General features: G+C 57.3%; 1 protein-coding gene across 1 annotated transcript; it reads left to right on the top strand.

Moving 5' to 3' along the window:
- Window positions 1-11,561: 11,561 nt before the first annotated feature.
- On the top strand, window positions 11,562-15,719 carry VOLCADRAFT_43062 (uncharacterized protein; the record flags this gene model as incomplete). Its single annotated transcript, XM_002953149.1, has 7 exons — window positions 11,562-11,612; window positions 12,218-12,442; window positions 13,152-13,292; window positions 13,947-14,024; window positions 14,571-14,697; window positions 15,131-15,261; window positions 15,660-15,719. Coding segments are annotated over 7 exons (813 nt in total), but the record flags the coding sequence as incomplete, so codon positions are not given.
- Between the last annotated feature and the right edge of the window lie 2,854 nt (window positions 15,720-18,573).

Genomic DNA, 18,573 nt, shown 5'->3' with positions numbered 1-18,573 from the left:
CAGGTCCCGTACGACGGGTTTCTAGATTCATCTCGACAATGCATCGCGGCGATAACGGTGGTGGCTGTACGGGCGCCCCCAAGCCGACGGCAGCGAGGTTGGCGGTGGCAGCAGCAGCTGCAGGCGTGCCGTCGACAGCCTCGGCACCTTTAGCTGTCCTCGCCGTCGGCAGCGACGTAAAGACTGAAAACGGAAGTCCGTCGCCGCAAACGGGCAAACACCCCACAGGCGCCAACCGCCGCGGCTGCGGTTGATGTCTTTGCTCGGGATGCAGTTTCCGTTGGAGACGAGTGTCAGGGCGCATTAAACGGTCCAGAAAGGGCGGCCAGGCGAACATGGCGGCGGTAGTCTCTTCCTCCGCCGGCACCGAGGGGCTGGACTCGTCTAAGGCCGCCGATGGTAGGGACGATGGTGGCCGGTAGGGGTGAGATGACGATGGGCTGTCGAGGCTGCCAATCTTTGCATCACCATCCGTGAGGCAATGCTCGTAAGGTGGCGGCTGAGGTGAGTCGGTTAGGGCCATAGGGAAATCAATGCCATTGGCGCCGAGGGGGTAGGATGCCACGGCTGTGGCGGCGGGTTCGGCTTCGGCTGCCGGGTTGGAGGTGGCATTACAAGGACCGGAGGCGGTGGTGATGGTGATGGTGGTTGGAGTTGCTGAGGGCGAGGTGAATGTAATGGATGGGTTGGCAGCTATGGCCGTCCAGAGGTTTGCCAGCTGTTCCCGATACATGGCCTTGGCCTCTTCAGAATCCACCAAGTCCGCTCGAAGCCGCTCCATTCCTTCGTCTTGATCACCTAGGCAGGGAGGGGAAACCAGAAGCAGGCGAGGATTGCATGGATGCTTGTCTGCACGGTCCTTTAGCAAAGGTGCATTATATTGGTTTTCCTGGATTCTATCCTGATGTCGCATCTGCGAAAGTTTCAAGGACCTGGTAAAACTTGAACGCCTTTATCAAGACTATGTACTTTCTGCTACGTCCTGGCGCCATCCGCAGTTTCAAACAAATTACAAAATGACGGCGAGGCGACGTAAGTCCGCAGTTCGCTGTGAAAGACACAAGCAGCCAAAACAAATTTTATTATGTGCGTGAATATGAAAGAAATCAACCTACTCATCATTTTGCTGTACTCCGCCAGTTTAGCCTGCAGTCTGTCAACCTCGTATTGAAGTCCCCAGACGAGAGGCATCGCCGCAGCCACTGCCGCCCGAGCGCCAACGACCTTGGGATAGTAATAACTGTCTTCTTCGTCAACCTTAAGCTCCGAAATTAAATGAAGAGCGCGCGCCAGCGCGTCTTGAGCGCCAGCAGAATAGCGAGGCTGATTCGCCGTTTCCGCTCCGGCGTCCTCGAGGTAAATGGTAACCGTGGGGGAGCTATGGGCCCTCCTCTGATGTGGCCGATCGAAGGAGGATGACGACGACGAGGGGGAGGAGGAGTTGCAAGGATTGGATAAGGCGAGCTCAGAAAAGTCGAAGGAAGAAAGGGCGGAGGGGGGTGAAAGGGCTTGAGTGGTTGAGGTTGAGGTGGCGGCGGGGGCGGAGATGGAGGACGAGATGGAGGACGAGGAAGCATTGGAAGCGGTGTTGATGGTATGGGCGGTGGGGGATTTGTCGGACCAATGCGGCGTGGTCGCCGCAGAGGAGCCCCCGGGGACGACGGCGGCGGTAGTGTTATTGGTGCCCTTTGGGATGGGAGTGGGAACAACAGCTCCAAAACCTCCCATGCTCCGCAACGACTTCGATCTCGCGACGGCGGAGAGGCTGCGTGGGGACAGGCGCCAAAAGCAAGCAAGCATTATGTATTAGCACATACACAGAATTCATGACTTGTCATATACACACGTACAAAGCATATAAGTTTTTATTACAACTCCAACTAAAACCATAGTGCTGTACCGAACAAAAATGAATTGCCGTACCCCGGCCCGGGCCGCAATCCGCAATCCGGAAACTGGCACTAGCAACTCGTACATAACTCGTACACCACCAGGGATGTACACCAGGGGCGCCAGGCCTTCCTTCTTACGAGGGCTTTTCCCCTTACGAGGGCCGCTGTTGCTGCTACCCCCACTGGGTGTGGGCCCGGTCTTTAAACGGCGCTGCACGGGGTGTGGCCCCACGCATACATGCGACCATGAGCACGCGACCATGCGACCATGATATAACTTCAATAATCCTCTTGGTGCATACGTATGGGAATACATGGGAAAAAATTTTCATCAGAAAGTGTTGGCTGGAAATGTGACATTGATGCACGCATCTCGAGAAGTCGTTTCGCGGCATGTACGGCATGATGTGGCCGAGCGAGTCACTCGCCCCATGGCTGGTGGGTGTATAACAGCGGTGGAAAAATGCACGCAGTCAGCAGCTGCTAAGAGGTTCGGCAGGCGTGGGTTCCGCAGCAATGCTTACTTGAGCAGCTCCATAGCCGAGTAGTAGGTGGCAGGTCTACCTATGCATACGGCAAAACAGAGGGAAAGAGTGAGATGTCAGTCTGTCTGTCCGCTGCAATATACGGCCAAAACTCCCGCCTGCATAGCCCTCCCCTCGCTCGCATTTCCTGTGGTTCATGTACTAATTAAGGATGAAGCACGCAAAAGCGCACGTAGATAGCTGGGGAGGAAAGCTGCCAGGCGAACGGGGGCAGCCAGCAGCCGCGAGTTAAGAGACGCCAAACCAGCAGGCAGATTTTACGTAATTGCATGCCGCTTGAGGGGTGTGACGAGAACTCCTTGGGCCGCCGCCAACCAATTTATCGGCGTGTTGCACTGCTGCATAATGGCACGTTTGAAAGCATGGACGAGCGATGGGGATTCTCGCGCTGGAATAAAGAACTGCATGTACAGCCGGCTGCGCGCACACCCAAGTACAAAACCCGGCCATTTCGCAAAAGCATGCAAAGAGACAGGAGGCAAGCTTGCTAACGGAAGGAGCAAAGGAAAATATAAGGGAAGCAATAAAACAAAAACTCAGAGAGATGTTTTACAGGACTTACCTAAGAAGTCTGGCGAGGCGAGCTATATCGCGAGCGCACTGTCGACAAGCTCCAACAGAACGAAACACGACGGCCCCGTGTACCTAGCTGGGCGCAAATGCCTACCCCTAAAGGTACCGCATGCTGATATATGCGCCGACTTATAGGAATCCTTCAGTGGCTGGCTTTGGTGGTACGAGTTGGCTTGTACTACCGAGCCGTACTTTTTTCAAATCGAGTGTACTTCCTTAAAACGAGTGTACATTCTGTAAACCGGTGTGCATATATGTACTTCCTTTGGTGTGGAGTTTTTCCAACAGCACCTTTATTTTGGACATTTCTTTCGCCCCTCCGTTGCTAGCATATGACTTGGTACCCATCCTCCTGATCTGGTTGGGATGTTTCGTGCGCGCGTAGGAGGACTTGGGAGGCGGGGAGGGATGAAATGGGTCATAAACAGCAGTACATTGCCACATCTCCATGCTCTCGCTTCCTGGCTGCCAACGATTGGCGCGCACGCATGCAACTGCAGTATGTGCTATAACAAAAGTGAATAGCTCCTACCTCGCCTCCTCAGCAAAACGTCGAACTCACTCCGAGAGCAAAGTACTCTGACACCAACACCGGGGTAGGAATGGCCGTACATATACATATAACGTTAAAATCCTACATATTTCTGTGTATCAACAAATGGAATTCGGCGCTGCTGGTGTTCGCATCCACAGGTGTTTGTTGACCGATGTGCGGATTATGGGACCTCCGGTGGCCGAGTTACGGCGCTAGGCAGCTATAGGAGCAACATTACACTTCTGAACGCGGTTTGAAACTTTATCGGATTGGCAAACATTCACGAAAACGACACACGCATCTTTTTGTCTCTCCTGCACTTTTGTAATTTTCCATTACACACTTCGACCTCACTTTTTTACAAACCATCATTTTTCCCGTTTCGTCAAGCAAAAGCTAATAAACCAAGCTTATCAATACATGCAATGCGTGAAATGCATGGAAACGCAAGAACTCCCGTTTCACATGCAACACGTCGCGATAAGTATTCCTGCGAAAACTGCGTACGGTATGTATGAAGACCTTTCCATCATCCGCCATAGAGCAAACACCGACCCCGAGCCCGCTGCCAGCAGAGCGTCTGAGCGCGTCTCTTGACATCGCAGCTGCATGTGGCTCCGAGGACCATCAGACGACCCGACATCAGAGCACACAGGTAAAATTGCACAAGACCTAATCCTACATGACAGTGAAGATGAACTTCAAACTCATCACACTTCCTCCTCATTCAAGATAAACGAAATGCCTCCTTACAAAATTGCATTATGCGTTACTTGCCAACCATTCACCCGAACATTCACCACGCGCAGGGCTTCGCAGGACTGTGCATAGCGCCAGGCGGGCGGGCAGGCTCACTCGCACTTCCACAGGCAGAGGCACAGGGCTGCACGTGAGCGTGTCCATCTGACCCCGACATGCCGCACCACCAGCCATCTTCCCACTTCCGTCGTGCGCCTCTCTCTCCTCCCCTCCCCTCACCACCCTCTGGACCCTCCCCTCCATCCACCTCCCCCTCAGCCCTCAACCAGCTTTGTCCGGTAGCCCAGTGGATTGACCTTGATGCTGTGGCGGCGTGCAGAAACATACATACATACACACATGCATGACAATTTAGTAATACGTACATACATACATACATACATACATACATACATACATACATACATACATACATACATACATACATACATACATACATACATACATACATACATACATACATACATATATACATATATACATATATACATACATACATACATGTGCGCATTTTGATGTACACAATGCCACCTCCTATACCTAAACATCCCACCCACCCCCTTAGCTGCACAACCCGCAAACACACAGGCGCACACGCATGCCCCGCAGCCCCCTTCACCCCCCACCCACCTGAGCAGCTCAATGTCAAGTGTCAATGTGGAGTTGGGCGGGATCTCGCCCACCTGCAGCTCGCCGTACCCCTGTACGGGAGGCGGGAGCCGTACACAGCTTAGCGCAGCTCAGCATTGTGTCACGAAGGGGAGTAAGTCAGGTTTACGTGGCCTCTGGGTGGCGGTATGTGCAGGCGGACGTGAGCAATTGGCGGGGTAAGGATGTTGCTGGCGGTGGGCACTTGAGCCCGCCGACCGGGAAGCAACAACGGGCAACGAACAACCAACTAATCAACGGTCCCTTCCCCTCCAACTGCCCCCCTACCAGCTCCGGGGGGACGAGAACTCGACGGAGACCTCCGACCCGCATTCCTCGGACGCCCTGCCGTACAGACAGGTAAACAGACAGACAGGCACACAGGGCTTGGCAGGAGGAAAGGTTCACAAATAGCGAAGTAGTCAGACAGACAGACAAGACCGACAGAACAGACAGCCAGGACAGCAGTCCAAAAAGCATGCTTACAGACCTACCGACCGACGGACAGATCATGCAGCCCACAGCACTACAGGCCCGGGCCCCCGCCCCTAGTGCCATTCCCCGGGACCCCCAACCCCAATCCCAATCCCCGGCCATTTCCCCCCTCCCACACCCACATAGTCCAGTCCCGGCAGTGTGCTCCCCGGGTCCCCCGCCTTGGTGCCCACATCGAAACCCAGCGGGGTGCCCCCGGTCACCCCCATGCCCTGGCGGGAGGTCATGAACCTGATGGGGCGGTGGGAGGGACGTGCACAGACAGGATGAGAGACAGGTACGTGAGTGTAAGGGGGTTGGCGAGGGAAAGAGGGAGGTCCGGGCTGAAGGAGGACGGGAGGAGAACACAAGGAGTGCGGGGAAGAGAGGGATGGGGAGAACAATAAACTCTAGGGGGCCCGGGCGGACAGGCGGCAGGGGGGAGAGAAGGGGGGAGAGGGGGTTAAGGGGGGTGGAAGGGGTTTTTAGGGTTCATGAGGCGGCAGGGGGTTTGCCGATAGGGGTCGGGGGAAGGGGGGTTTGCGGTGGGGTGCGGGTGGGAAAGGGGCGGTGAAGCCATGAGACTGCACAGCCGCCCCCAGTGGCGGGTGGGGAAGGGGCGGGGAGGGGAAGGGGAAGGGGAGGGGAGGGGGGGGGGATCAGCTTCAGTGAAATTCGGGGTATGAGGTCCGGATACACACGTCACGGGAAATACACAGTGACACCCTCCCAGCCCCGGGCAGGAGTCGGCTTGCAGGTTACTTGTGCTTTGTCGGCGGTACTGGTGCTGATGCTGGCTCTGCTGGTTCCAAGAAAAGTACATATACCCCGCCAGCGGACGGTCCCCTGTCCGCAACGCCGTACATCCTGACCGTTCCAGCGGACGCCTAGCGGACGGTCATGGAAACGATGGTCCAAAGCTGCAAAACATCTGTATGTAGATGATTCATGAGACGCTAATAATAAATGCTCCAGCTTGCACTCCTTGGCAAGCAATTAACGCGCAAAACACTCGATAGGACAACCTAACCCCAAAATCGTAACGCACATAGTAAAAAGGCTTCTAGCAGAAAAGGAAAAAGCAGTCGAAAGAAAAAAAGAGATAAGATCCCGGGACGCGCGGCGAACATTCTAATGACCTGTTTATATAACCTGCTTAATAACACCAACGCACTGGAACAATTGAATCATGCAATAAGGTCGTTGCAATGGCCACAAGCACTGGGCATTAGTGAAAGGGATTCAGCAAAGACTGACCGTCACGTCCAACATTGTCGGCTCTGAATGGCACAATGGATGCTCTACTGGGTTAATGATCATTTGGCGGTGGAAAGAGTCCATTGTATGGCATCCGAGCTGGCGCACAGGCTCCCAGGCACACAGGCTCTCAGAATCCCAGGCACACAGGCTCTCAGAATCTCAGGCTGCCAGGATCCCAGGCTCCCAGCCCCACAGGCTCTTAGAATCCCAGGCTACCAGGCACACAGCCTCCCAGGCAAACATGTCCTCTACATCCCAGGCTCCCAGGCACACAGGCTCTCAGAATCCAAGGTTCCCAGGCACACACGCTCCCAGGCACACATGCTCTGAGAAAGCCACGCTGCCAGGTTCCCAGGCTCTCAGGTTCCCAGGCGCACAGGCTCCCAGGCACACAGGCTCTCAGAATCCCAGGCTGTCAGGCACACAGGCTCCCAGGCACACATGCTCTCAGAATCCCAGGCTACCAGGCACACAGGCTCCCAGGCACACATGCCCTCAGCATCCCAGGCTCCCAGGTTCCCAGGCTCTCAGAATCCCAGGCTCCTAGGCACACAGGCTCTCAGAATCCCAGGCTGCCAGGTTCCCAGGCTTCCAGGTTCTCAGGCTCCCAGCCCCACAGGCTCTCAGAATCCCAGGCTCCCAGGCACACAGGCTCTCAGAATCCCAGGCTGCCAGGTTCCCAGGCTCCCAGGCACACAGGCTCCCAGGAACACATGCACTTAGAATCCCAGGCTTCCAGGCGCACAGGCTCCCAGGCACACATGCTCTCAGAATCCCAGGCTCCCAGGCACACATGCTCTCAGCATCCCAGGCTGCCAGGCACACAGGCTCCCAGGCACACATGCCCTCAGCATCCCAGGCTCCCAGCTTCCCAGGCTCTTCGAATCCCAGGCTCCCGGGCACTCAGGCTCTCAGAATCCCAGGCTCCCAGAATCCCAGGTTCCACGGCTCTCAAAATCCCAGGCTCCCAGGCACACAGGCTCCCAGGTTCCCAGGCTCTCAGAATCCCAGGCCCCCAGGTACACAAGCTCTTAGAATCCCAGGCTGCCAGGCACACAGGCTCCCAGGCACACATGCTTCCAGGTTCCCAGGCTCCCAGGTTCCCAGGCTCTTAGCATCCCAGGCTCCCAGGCACACAGACTCCCAGGAACACATGCTCTTAGAATCCCAGGCTTCCAGGCACACAGGCTCTCAGAATCCCATGCTCCCAGGCACACAAGCTCTTAGAAAGCCAGGCTGCCAGGTCCCCAGGCTCCCAGGTTCCCAGGCTCTCAGAATACCAGGCTCCCAGGCACACATGCTCTCAGAAACATAGGCTCCCACGTTCCCAGGCTCCCAGGTAAACATGCTCTCAGACACCCAGGCTGCCAGGTCCCCAAGCTCCCAGATTCCCAAGCTCTCTGAATCCCAGGCTCCCAGCTTTCAGAAACCCATGCTCCCAGAATCCCAGGTTCCCAGGCTCCCACGTTCCCAGGCTCCCATGTTCCCAGGTTCCCAGGCTCCCACGCACACAGGCTTTTAGAATCCTAGGCTTCCAGGCACACAGGCTCTCAGACACACAGGGTCCCATGCACACAGGTCGCCCATGGCTGTGGTCCAAGCCAGGCCCCAAACCGCCAGATAAATATGCTCCTACATCTGATTGACTTAGCCGAATGCTAGTTTTAGCTTTGTTTACATTTCATGCGTTTGCTGGAGCCTACCGCTTGCAAAGACGTAGCCCCCAGTATTGCACATTGCATTACATTATCCATGAAAAGATTATAAAACTTCAATTCACTATAAGCTCAGCAAATTGCAAGGGTAAAGGGCTCATCTGGACGCAGTTTGCATGCCGTGCTGCCGGCTTGCGCAAGGAATCTCGGCGCGCGCTCCACGCCCGCGCGCGCCGCGAGCACGAGGATAAACTACAGTAAAATGTCTTTTGATTCGTCCAAAAATATGTTGGTATGTGTTGGTATGTGTGCCCGGAAAGCTGTGCCGGACGGTCGACCGTCCGGCACACCGTCCGCCATGGACGGTCCCACCGTCCGCCAGGGGGGGTATATGAACCACACATCCCCGCGGCTGCGTTCATCCGTTGTTGGTTTTCCCCTCGCTCGGGGCCCCCCTTTTTGAACTGTGCTTCGACCTCGGCTTACGTGATGTTGCGAAACTTAATGTCGTAGTGTACGGCAACCCGTAATCCGACTTTGGCCTCCGCGCCCTCCCCCTCCTCGATGTCATAGTACCTGGGTGGTATGGGGGTTGGGGTTGGGGCTGGGGTTGAGTGGAGGGTGAGTGGGTGGGAGGATGGGTGAGTGAAAGGATGATGATGATGATGATGATGAAAATCCAGCGCACGCATGACCTTGACCTAGCAAGACAGGACAAACAGACAAACGAACAGAAGACTAACAGACAGGCGGAACTCTCAATCTAATCTACTGCAAATGAATTTCGGGCGCGCACCCGGGCAATTACGACACTCCATGCAACCGTCACGACATCGGCACCAACGACCACACCGTACCGTGTCGTACACTGTTGTTATACCTACTTCAGGCCCAAGGGTCCGTCCTTGTACTCCTCCTCCGGGATCTTCCGCCGGCGACGTGCAAGCTCCTGTTGCCGCAGGGGGGGGGAGGTGAGGGGCTGAGGACCGCTCCCGGCGGAGATGATGGGTCGGAGACGAACTCCACGAAGGAGGAAGGCTTTTTACGGAAAAAGTGAAAACTTAAGTAAAATAAAAAACCATGTTAAATGGAGTCATCGCGCATTCCACATAGGTTTTGATTCCTCTTGTTCCCAATCGAGTTGTCTTTCCTCAAGGACTCCCCCCTCCTCTATCTCCCCGTCCATACTGTAGAGTACATGCGCCGTGTGCATTTTCTGGAGGTTGCATTGCATTACCTTTTTGTAGTTGAGTGGATCGCCCGTTCCCAGGGCGCTGGCGGGAGGTGCCTCCAGGGCGCCTGTGATGGGTGCCGGGTGATGTGTCGGTTTGGTGCCGGGTTTGCGTTGATGTGGGAAGGTGTGTGTGTGTGGAAGAGGTGAGGTGTCGTGAGGGGGCTTCGGCTGACTAGGTAGGGCATGAGAGTTGGATTTGGGCGGTAGCGTCCCCCTGGTCCGGCGCATGCCTCGCGCATTCCGGATTCCAATAATCACACATATCAATTGGTAGATGAAAGCTCACGAACACACAGAGACACACACACACAGAGTAAAGCTCGCACAGGTGCGGCTGCCGTACTGGTAACGGTAGGAGGAAGGTATACTGCAGTCAGGTAGATATGCTCAGTATTTAGGCCCAGCTGCCGACCCATGCGAAGGGATAATACTTATGTAGCCTTACCTGCGACGGAGATGCCAACGATGCCGGCAAGGACACCGCGGCGAGACGCCTCCTCTCGCGAAGTGCTGCCAGAACCATTAGTGTGGGTTGCTGCGACGACCAAACCTGGAGCATTGGGCGCGTTGGAAGGGTAAAACGAAACCTCTGCACGCGAAGCCTTAAATGCAAAAGCTCCAATACTGCAACGATGGTGCAAGCATAAGGTCGGGTTACATCCTTACGTGAGCGATGGCGTCCCCCGAAGATAGGCGTGGTCTGCTTGCTACATGTACTTTGAAGGGTAAGATAGCTCATGTTAGAGACGCTCCTGAAAGACCTCCTTGTATGAGCGGGGTAACAGCGCAGCAAGAGAATAATCGCAACCCAAGTCTGGATAGGGTGCCGCACAGCACTTCCTAATTCCCAATGCACGAAGGTCTGATGGCGCTGGAGCTCATCGTACTTGCTCTGTCTAGCTCAGGGATCTGCCGTACCGATTTGAAAGGAATTCCCAGCAAGGTTAGGGGCTAAATCTTTTAGGGTCTTCTCGTTTGGATAACAACAAAATAACCTAAAGCTTACGTCCGGCTCGAAGGAGGATAGGAGCCATACTTTGTTGGCATTATTTACTGTTACTTTTGGTTATCAATGTAAAAACATATCCATTCTATGCTTACATCGAACAAGTAGGCATGTCTTTGGTTACCTTTTTGAACCCGACATGAGATGCTAGTTTGAACGCATCGGGTGGCGCAGCCTGTGGCGTCAGGCGCGCTTTCCCAGTACCATACTAGCGACAAAAGGTCGCAAACTGTATGGGTATCTGTGGAAGCCGTACAGTTGGCCCAGAAGGCAGTTCCGCGGCCACTGACATACATGGTGGACCGACGCCAGCCACCGCAGCCTTGCTGCCTGCGAAGCAAGTCACCGCTAAGGCCACAGCAGCAACTGGGACAGACCAGCAGCCTCTGCTTGGCGCACATACGGGCGTCCTCGATGGCAGCTTGACCACAACGCCCGTACAGGACTTTGTGGAGCAAGACACTACGTCCATGGAGCTTCACACATCAGCGCACGCGAACGGCGCAGGTGGCCCGGGAACGGGAGCGGGAGGGGGAGTTGCGTTGCGCTTCTTCAAGCGCACGTCGCAGGCACAGGCCTCAGCACAGCCGCGACCGGGGCCCGGCTCCAGCGCGGCACCCTCCGATGCCGCCATGTTCGCCGGCCGTACTGGCGGCCTCGGCGCTGTGGGCCCCCAGGCAAACGGCACCCCAAATATTGCCACCACCCCTCCACAAGCAGCTGCAGCCGCGGCAGCGGCTGCAGCTGCTGCAGCCGCCACTGCTACCGCCACTGCTGCCACCGCCGCTACCGCAGCAGCAGTCGCGCCCAACGGCGTCGTTTACGGCTCTGCGGGCGCAAACGGCTTAGCGGCGGTGTCAGGTCCCGGTGGCGTACCTGCGTGGCGACCTTACCCGCCTGTGGTACCTCGGTGTGAAGCCGTTGCTCAGACAGACGCCTCTCTGCTGTATCCGTTGCTCCGAGACCCCGGGCCCACAGTACCCGTGCGCTGGAGGAAGGGCGAGGGCATTGGCTCGGGCTCCTTTGGACAGGTGGGCTGGATGAGGAATGCACGGCGCCGGGAAGGAAGCTGGGAAAGGGCGGAAACGGGAAAAAGGGGGACGCAGGACCCGGCGGACCAAGCTTAAAAACCAGATAAGGAGGCGATTTAGGGAGTTGAGGGAGACTGGGGAATGATGATATGATGATGATCTTTTCCGGAGGATGTTTTCCCACACGCATCTCGCCCCCGCCCTCACCAACTGGGAGTTTCAACGCGCGCACCGATACCAACATAATACCGGTGACCGGGGTTCCAGACCACAGGGCCACACAGAGCCGGAAGTCACCATCGTTCCCACGAGGGGTCACACGGCACGAAACGAAACGAGGCAAAGCGAAACGAAACGAAACGACGGGCGTTTATATCGTAGGCTCCAGGTGCGAGTGTAACTCAAAAGCATCCTCCCGAGCACCCCGTCGCTCACACCCCGCAAGGGAACTTAGTCGTCCGAAGACAGCGCAATACAGTATCCTCCCGACCCCTGGGTCCCCAGGCTTGGGCCGTACCTAAGAGTCGCCGGCTTTCCTTCCTCTGCCCTCCCCTCCCCCCACCTCGAAAAGCCCGCTACCTCCTCCCACTTCCGCGCCTATGCAGGTCTACCTCGCCCTAAATTGCGATACGGGGGAATTGCTCGCAGTCAAGGAAGTGCCCGCGGGACTGGCGGACTTGGGGGCCACCGGAGGAGGTGGAGGCGGCCGAGGTGGCGGGGGCGCGGCGGAGGCCGTGGCGCAGCTCGAACGCGAGGTGGCGCTTCTCAGCCAGTTGCGACATCCCAACATTGTGAGATATGTGGGCACGCAGAGGAGCGGCGCGGCGGCGGTGGCCGCGGGAAGCGGCGGCGGCGGGGGGGCCAGCACAGGGCCGCCGCTCTACATCTTTTTGGGTGGGTAAGGGAGCGAAGCGTGGGGTAAAGACGAACCACGGCGGCTGGGTGGGGGAAAGACGAACCACGAACGAGTGAAGCTGCTGTGTGTGGGGGTGGGGGGTGAGAGAGGCTGGATGGGCGAGGGTGGGTACCGTATGGGTACCGGCAGTGAACGGGGGGAAGTGGGTGGGAGCCTTTCGCGGCGGGCTCTGCGAGGAAATGGGGAATGTGGTAGGGGCCGTTATTCCCTTTTCCTTTCCCTCCGTTCTCTCCCTCTCCCTCTTAAAGCGGTTCCCCGCGTGTACCTCGTCCCCCCTCGTCCCCCCTGGTCCCTCCTGCTGTGCTCTGGCGGCTGCTATGACGTTTGCTACGGCTGCGCAAACTGGATGGCGACTACGCTACTACTGCTGTTGGCGGCCGTGGCTGTGGCTGTGGCTGTGGCCATGTCTACGTCGGTCATAACTAAATGACTTGGCGGCGGCTTCTGGGCGGATACGACATATGATGACGTGCTGTCCGCCCTGGTAACGGTGTGATAATTGCGGGTGGCTGCGGCCATGCATGGTGATCGTGGCTTGCTATCCCCATACACACACCCAACCCCAATACCCCGTACCAACGCCCCCGGGCTCCCCCCCCTTTTCCATTCCCACGCGAATAGAGTATGTTCCCGGGGGCTCCCTGTCCTCGCAGCTGTCCCGTTTCGGGCCCCTGCCTGAGCCGTTGGTGGCCCTCTACACTCGCCAGCTGCTGCTGGGACTGGCGTACCTGCATGCGCAGAGGACAGTGCACCGCGACGTGAAGGTGGGGCGGCGGGCCGTGTGCGTTGTGTTTGGGGTATAGAGGTTGTTGTGGGTGTTGTGTCTGAGTGTGTCTGCGTGAGCGGGGAGGTGGGGGTTGTGTTGCAAGTTACAAGCTCCACGCACAAGTGCGGAGGTGTCCGTAAAAGCCTGAGGGGGAGGGGGCCCATGGACATGGGGGTTATGTTGGACTGAGCCGCAAGTGGGAACTGGAGAGGAGGACTGGAGGACGCATGGGCTGCAACTTTACCTTGGTCCAGGGAGGCGATTCACGGGAGGGTTCCGGGGGATCGCGCGGTCTCGTGAAGTGGTGAAAATTGCGGCTGAATGTTGTAAAAGTAGAGGATGGTGGGAAGAATGCGGCCAGGACGAGTGGCAATGTATGTGGCTTTATGTGTGTACGTGGAGGGGAAGGGGAGAGGTAGGGGTAGGTGGGTGAACGGATGGATGGGCTCACTATCTGCCCCCTCACCCCGGGGGCCGGGGGCCCTGCATTTTGCATCTGTTTGCTCCTTCTGCTCCCCGGCCCCGGCCCCGACTTAACACTGCTGACACCTCCCCCCTTTCTCCGCTCGACGTATTGCGCCCGACGTATTGCGCCCGGCCTCCTCCTCCCCCCTTTCCGGCCTCCTTCCCCCACCTTCCGGCGGCCCTGTAGGGCGCCAACTTGTTACTTGAGAAGACTGGTGTGCTCAAACTGGCCGACTTCGGGATGGCCAAACAGCTCATGGAGCAGGTGGGAATTATGGGGGGAAATAATTTCATCCAGAAGTCGTACCACCACAGACTGCCGACGGTTGCGCTACCAACTGCCGGTGGTGGTGGTGGTGGTGGTGGGAAAGGGGTGTGTGTATATAGAGGCCCGGTCATGAAAACTAACCACCTGCGGGGGGCGGGGGGTGAGGTGGGGTGAGGTGAGTGACGAGTGGGGTTGGATCACGCCCTGCTCCTCTTCCTCCTCCACCGCCGCCTCCACTTTCCGGCCCCCGAGCTTCACTCGTTCGTGGTCCGTCTTCCCCCCGCTCTCTTTCCTCCGCCTGGTGCCTGTAGAGGTGCAAATGGTGCACATGTGAAGCTGCGGGTCCAGGACCCCCGCACACAATAACCCCCATAACTCCCCACCCACATCCACATCCACCCCACCCACCTATGTCATGTGGTTGTCCTGCATGTAGTTGGAATGCAGTGCTGGAGTGACATCTCCCCCCTCTTTCCCTCCCGCTCAAATCTTCCCCAGCTTACCTCCTCTTACCCCCCTTCCCCCCCCCACCCCGCCCCTCAGGTGTCCTTCACGCGGTCCTTCAAGGGCAGTGCGTACTGGATGGCCCCCGAGGTCATCAAGCAGCAGGGCTACGGGGTGCAGGCGGATATCTGGTCGGTGGGCTGCACAGTGCTGGAGATGGCGACAGGTGGGGGGGGGACGGGGAGGGGGAGGGGAGGAGCTGCTGCCCGGTGTATGCGACTGGGTGCGGCTGTCGACGTGTCCCTGTGACCCTGAATGATTGGAGCCCTGGATGTGCGCCTGTGCCGGCTGATTAATACGGCCTTTACACCCGTCTACCGGCTGAGGGATTGGATTGCTCCTTTGTGAAAAGCAGGGGGAGGATTGAGGGCCTTCCTTGCCTTTCGGCATCGGGTTCACGTATGAGGGTGTCCTGTGACCTGAACCCCCCCCATCAGCCCACCTCACCTCACCTCACCTCACCTCACCACTCCGTTCATGTTTGAGAATTGCAATGATGTCAAACCGGCTGCGTCCCATCCCACTCTGAATTTTGTCGTTTCCGTTGGTTCCTTGCATAGTATTACCCCCTCTCTTTCCCCTCTTTCCCCCCCTTCCAGGTAAGCCCCCCTGGAGTCAGTGCACCAGCCAGGTGCAGGCCATATTCAAGATCGCGTCCTCCCCCGACCTGCCCGCCATTCCGGAGCACCTCTCACCCCAGGCCTCTGAGTTCATATTGCTGTGCTTGCAGGTGAGCGGGGGTGAGAGGGGGCGGAGAGTGGAAAGGGGGGGGAGAGGGCGGAGAGTCATGTGCAAGAAAGCAAACAGTGGAGGGCGAAGGAGGGCAGAGAGATGGGAAAGGGAATGGGAGGTAGGGCGGAGGTAGGACGTAACTCACTGGCACAGGTTGTTGATTGATGCGCGCACTTGGGAGGCCCAAGGGGTCCCGCCTTTTTTAAGGAAACACGGAAATTCACTGGAGTTTGCATCGCTTCCCCTCTCACCTCCACCCTCATCCACCCACCTTGGAGCTCACACACTAAAAGCCATTTACGTATCCAACCAGTAGCCCAACCGTGAGCCTAACTACCAAAATAACCACCGGACTAAAACTGCCAAACCGCTCCTCCTAACCGCTTTTCATTCCAGCGGGACCCCTCCGCGAGACCCGCCTCGGAGGAGCTCCTCCGACACCCCTTCGTCACCGGACCGCTGGCGACAAACCCCCTTCCGCCAGCTCTTGCCGATCCCCTGGCGTCACTGTACGACGTGTCGTCAGCGCTGCGCGGCATGCCCTCCATCGCCGTCGGCGGTGGCGGCGCCGTACGAGCCAGCGGCACCATGACGCTTTTAGGCCCCGGCGCCGCCGCCGCCGCCGCCGGCGTGGGTCCTGGAAGCAACGTCTCGTTGGCTCTGAACCTCAAGCCGCTACGTCTTGGCGCTCCAGGGCAGGGGGGAGCTGCCGGCGGGGGGACAGCAGCTGCGAGTAGGATTGGCAGCGTCGCCACGACGCCGGCGGCAGCGGCGGCCGCCGCCGGAGCCACTTGGACCCCCTTCGGCGGCCTCATGCTGAGTCCTGCGGGGGTAGCGGCATCCGCCGCCGCTGGTGGCGCAGAATTGCTCGGCGCTGGCGGCGGCGCCCTCAGCGAGGACCACTTGGCCGCCCTGGTGCTGGGTAATAGCGTGCACATCAGTAAGGCGGCCCGGGCAGCTCAGGCTATGGCGGCTGACGAGGAGAGGTACGTGTACGTGCGTCGACATGTATGTTAAGAAGAAATGTAGCGCATGTTAATGTGTTTTCATTGTTTAAAGTGAACGTGGATGTGTGTGGGGGGGGGGAGGGGAAAGGGGACTCACGGGGCGGTGACTTGGCCATCTTGACTGCCACTTGGCTCCACATGTTGCGGTCGTACATTCACACAAGTTACCGTACATTCACCATGTAGCTCCACCCACCAGCCGCCTATGCACCCCCCGAACATCACCTCCCCGTCCTCACCCGTTCCGCCTTTCCCCCTGCCCCCCTCTTCCCCCCCCCCGGCTTCCGGCTCATAGAGAGGCGGATGACGACACTCACATAGACTTCACCAGCTGCCAGCCGCAGCTCTTCCGGGTCCGGGGACTGCTCACCTTGCCGCCGCTGAAGATGCTGCAACACGCGCAACAGCTGCCACCGCTCTCCGTCCACACGCAAACACTGTCAGGGGTCATGAACTGAACATCCATAACCCCTCCTTTCCAAACCTAAAACCAGAGTAAAAAGAAGGCTCATTCAGATTTGGTGTCCTTGTGGCGGCTGCAAGGTAATGAGAGCATAATAATAATAGTTTATTCATGCACATTGGTGGATTTGGTGGATTAATGGATGAGAGCTTCATTCGTCCATATCGATGGCTCGAGTCCCGGGGAACGCTGTATGTTAGGGGGAGGTGATAGCCTGTGGCTCCAACAGTCCTGTGGCGCAAAAGTTCCGTGAGCCTGAACCTGAACCTGAACTTTCCCGCGCTGGGCGGCTGTACCCTCATGGGTGCGCTACTACTGGACCTCCAGTGCAGGGAGCGCTCTGGTTGGGAACGAATGAGCTCACGATAACGATGACAATGATGATGCATATTGTGAACTTTTATTCACCGGGAGGTTGGTTGTGCAGGATGGGCTTAGGTGTATGTGTGCATGTGCACAGGTGGATTTGTCGGTATGTATGTAACAGGTGCCGCGGAGGCCGTCCCTAAAAGCCTGAGCGGCGACCCCAATGACGGTCAACAGCGCCATTATTGGCGCCGGGTGGGGACGTTGACGTCCTCCCTCGCTCGCATGGGTTCAGAGCGGACGTATGTGGACGTGGACGTATGAGTGTGTGAAGGGGGGGGACGGCCACCAGTGGGCACTAATGTGTGATACATATTTTGTATGGAGCTGTGTCGGTGTGGTTAGCTGCATTATTTAGGTAGGTGTTGGCAGACGGTCATGTTCGGGGGTCGGTGGGCGGCTCCGCTGCTGCAGGGTCCGTGTTTGGCTTTCAGCTGGTTCTTGTGGGCGGTGCCCCTGGAGATGGCGGTGAACTGGGGTGGTGGTGGCAGTGGCCTTCATGGCCCACACTCGATGATTTCCCGGACAGGTAGTAGGATTGTAAGGGTCGACCTGCTGTGCGTTAGTGTAAAAGGCCCCCCCGTCACCATGATGGGAGCGCGAGAGGTGGTGACTGAACGGATTTCGAAATCAACCCTGCGGTGACGACATGACGCTGAGAGATCTGATGTCCGGGCAGCACATAGCCACACCCCACCGGCAACAGGAGATGATACGGGAAGTAGCTATCGGGTATGGTCTTTACATATTTGGTGGTTCCACTGCCGGTGGTTAAGTTTTAAGCATGTGTTTGCGTCTTGCATTCCTCAGGTACTTTACTTAGGTGCAACAAGATCCGAGTAATGCAACACACCAGGTGGTCCGACCGACCCGAGGATCTGGACCAGGGGGCCACATCCATGGACATCAGCTGAGAACCTGGGTGGCTCAAGCTGGTTACGTGTTGCCGAATGGATGGCGCTCGAAGAGGAAGTCCTCTTCGCAGCTCTCCACTGCATGCGCGCCCATAAATGCAAGCCTGTCAGACCTCCGACCCCGTGAAGCTTCTCCATTTGCCTCTCTTCACAAAAACGTCATCAAGGCACAAGAACAGAGGGCACTACGTACTTCAGCCCACGATGCCCATAATTTAATTAAAAGACGCGGCGGCCGCCAACGCCCAACCCCTGCAAGTATTCCACATACTAGTGCATTTCGCCCGGCGGCTCGCTCGCTGAAAAAAGCCGCAAGGCATTCAGTTTAACAGTGACTGTGGCTTTCCGCAAGCTTGCCACCACAAAGCCATAAGACGTTCATCATTGATATCGCCCCTGCGCAAGGCTCACGATGTAACGAAATAATAGCAACAAATACGATCGACGTTTGCCGCCGCCCTTCCACTCAGAACCACGTTTAGTCCACGGGGCCCCGGCGCATACATGCGGTAAAAACACACATGCAACCAGCACGCACGCCACAGGGCTCTGTAACCCCG

Source organism: Volvox carteri (assembly GCF_000143455.1).
Source record: "Volvox carteri f. nagariensis unplaced genomic scaffold VOLCAscaffold_34, whole genome shotgun sequence".
Classification (NCBI taxonomy): Eukaryota; Viridiplantae; Chlorophyta; class Chlorophyceae; order Chlamydomonadales; family Volvocaceae; genus Volvox; species Volvox carteri.
The sequence above is the reverse complement of the archived record's forward strand: the minus strand, read 5'-3'. Positions and strand labels throughout refer to the sequence as shown.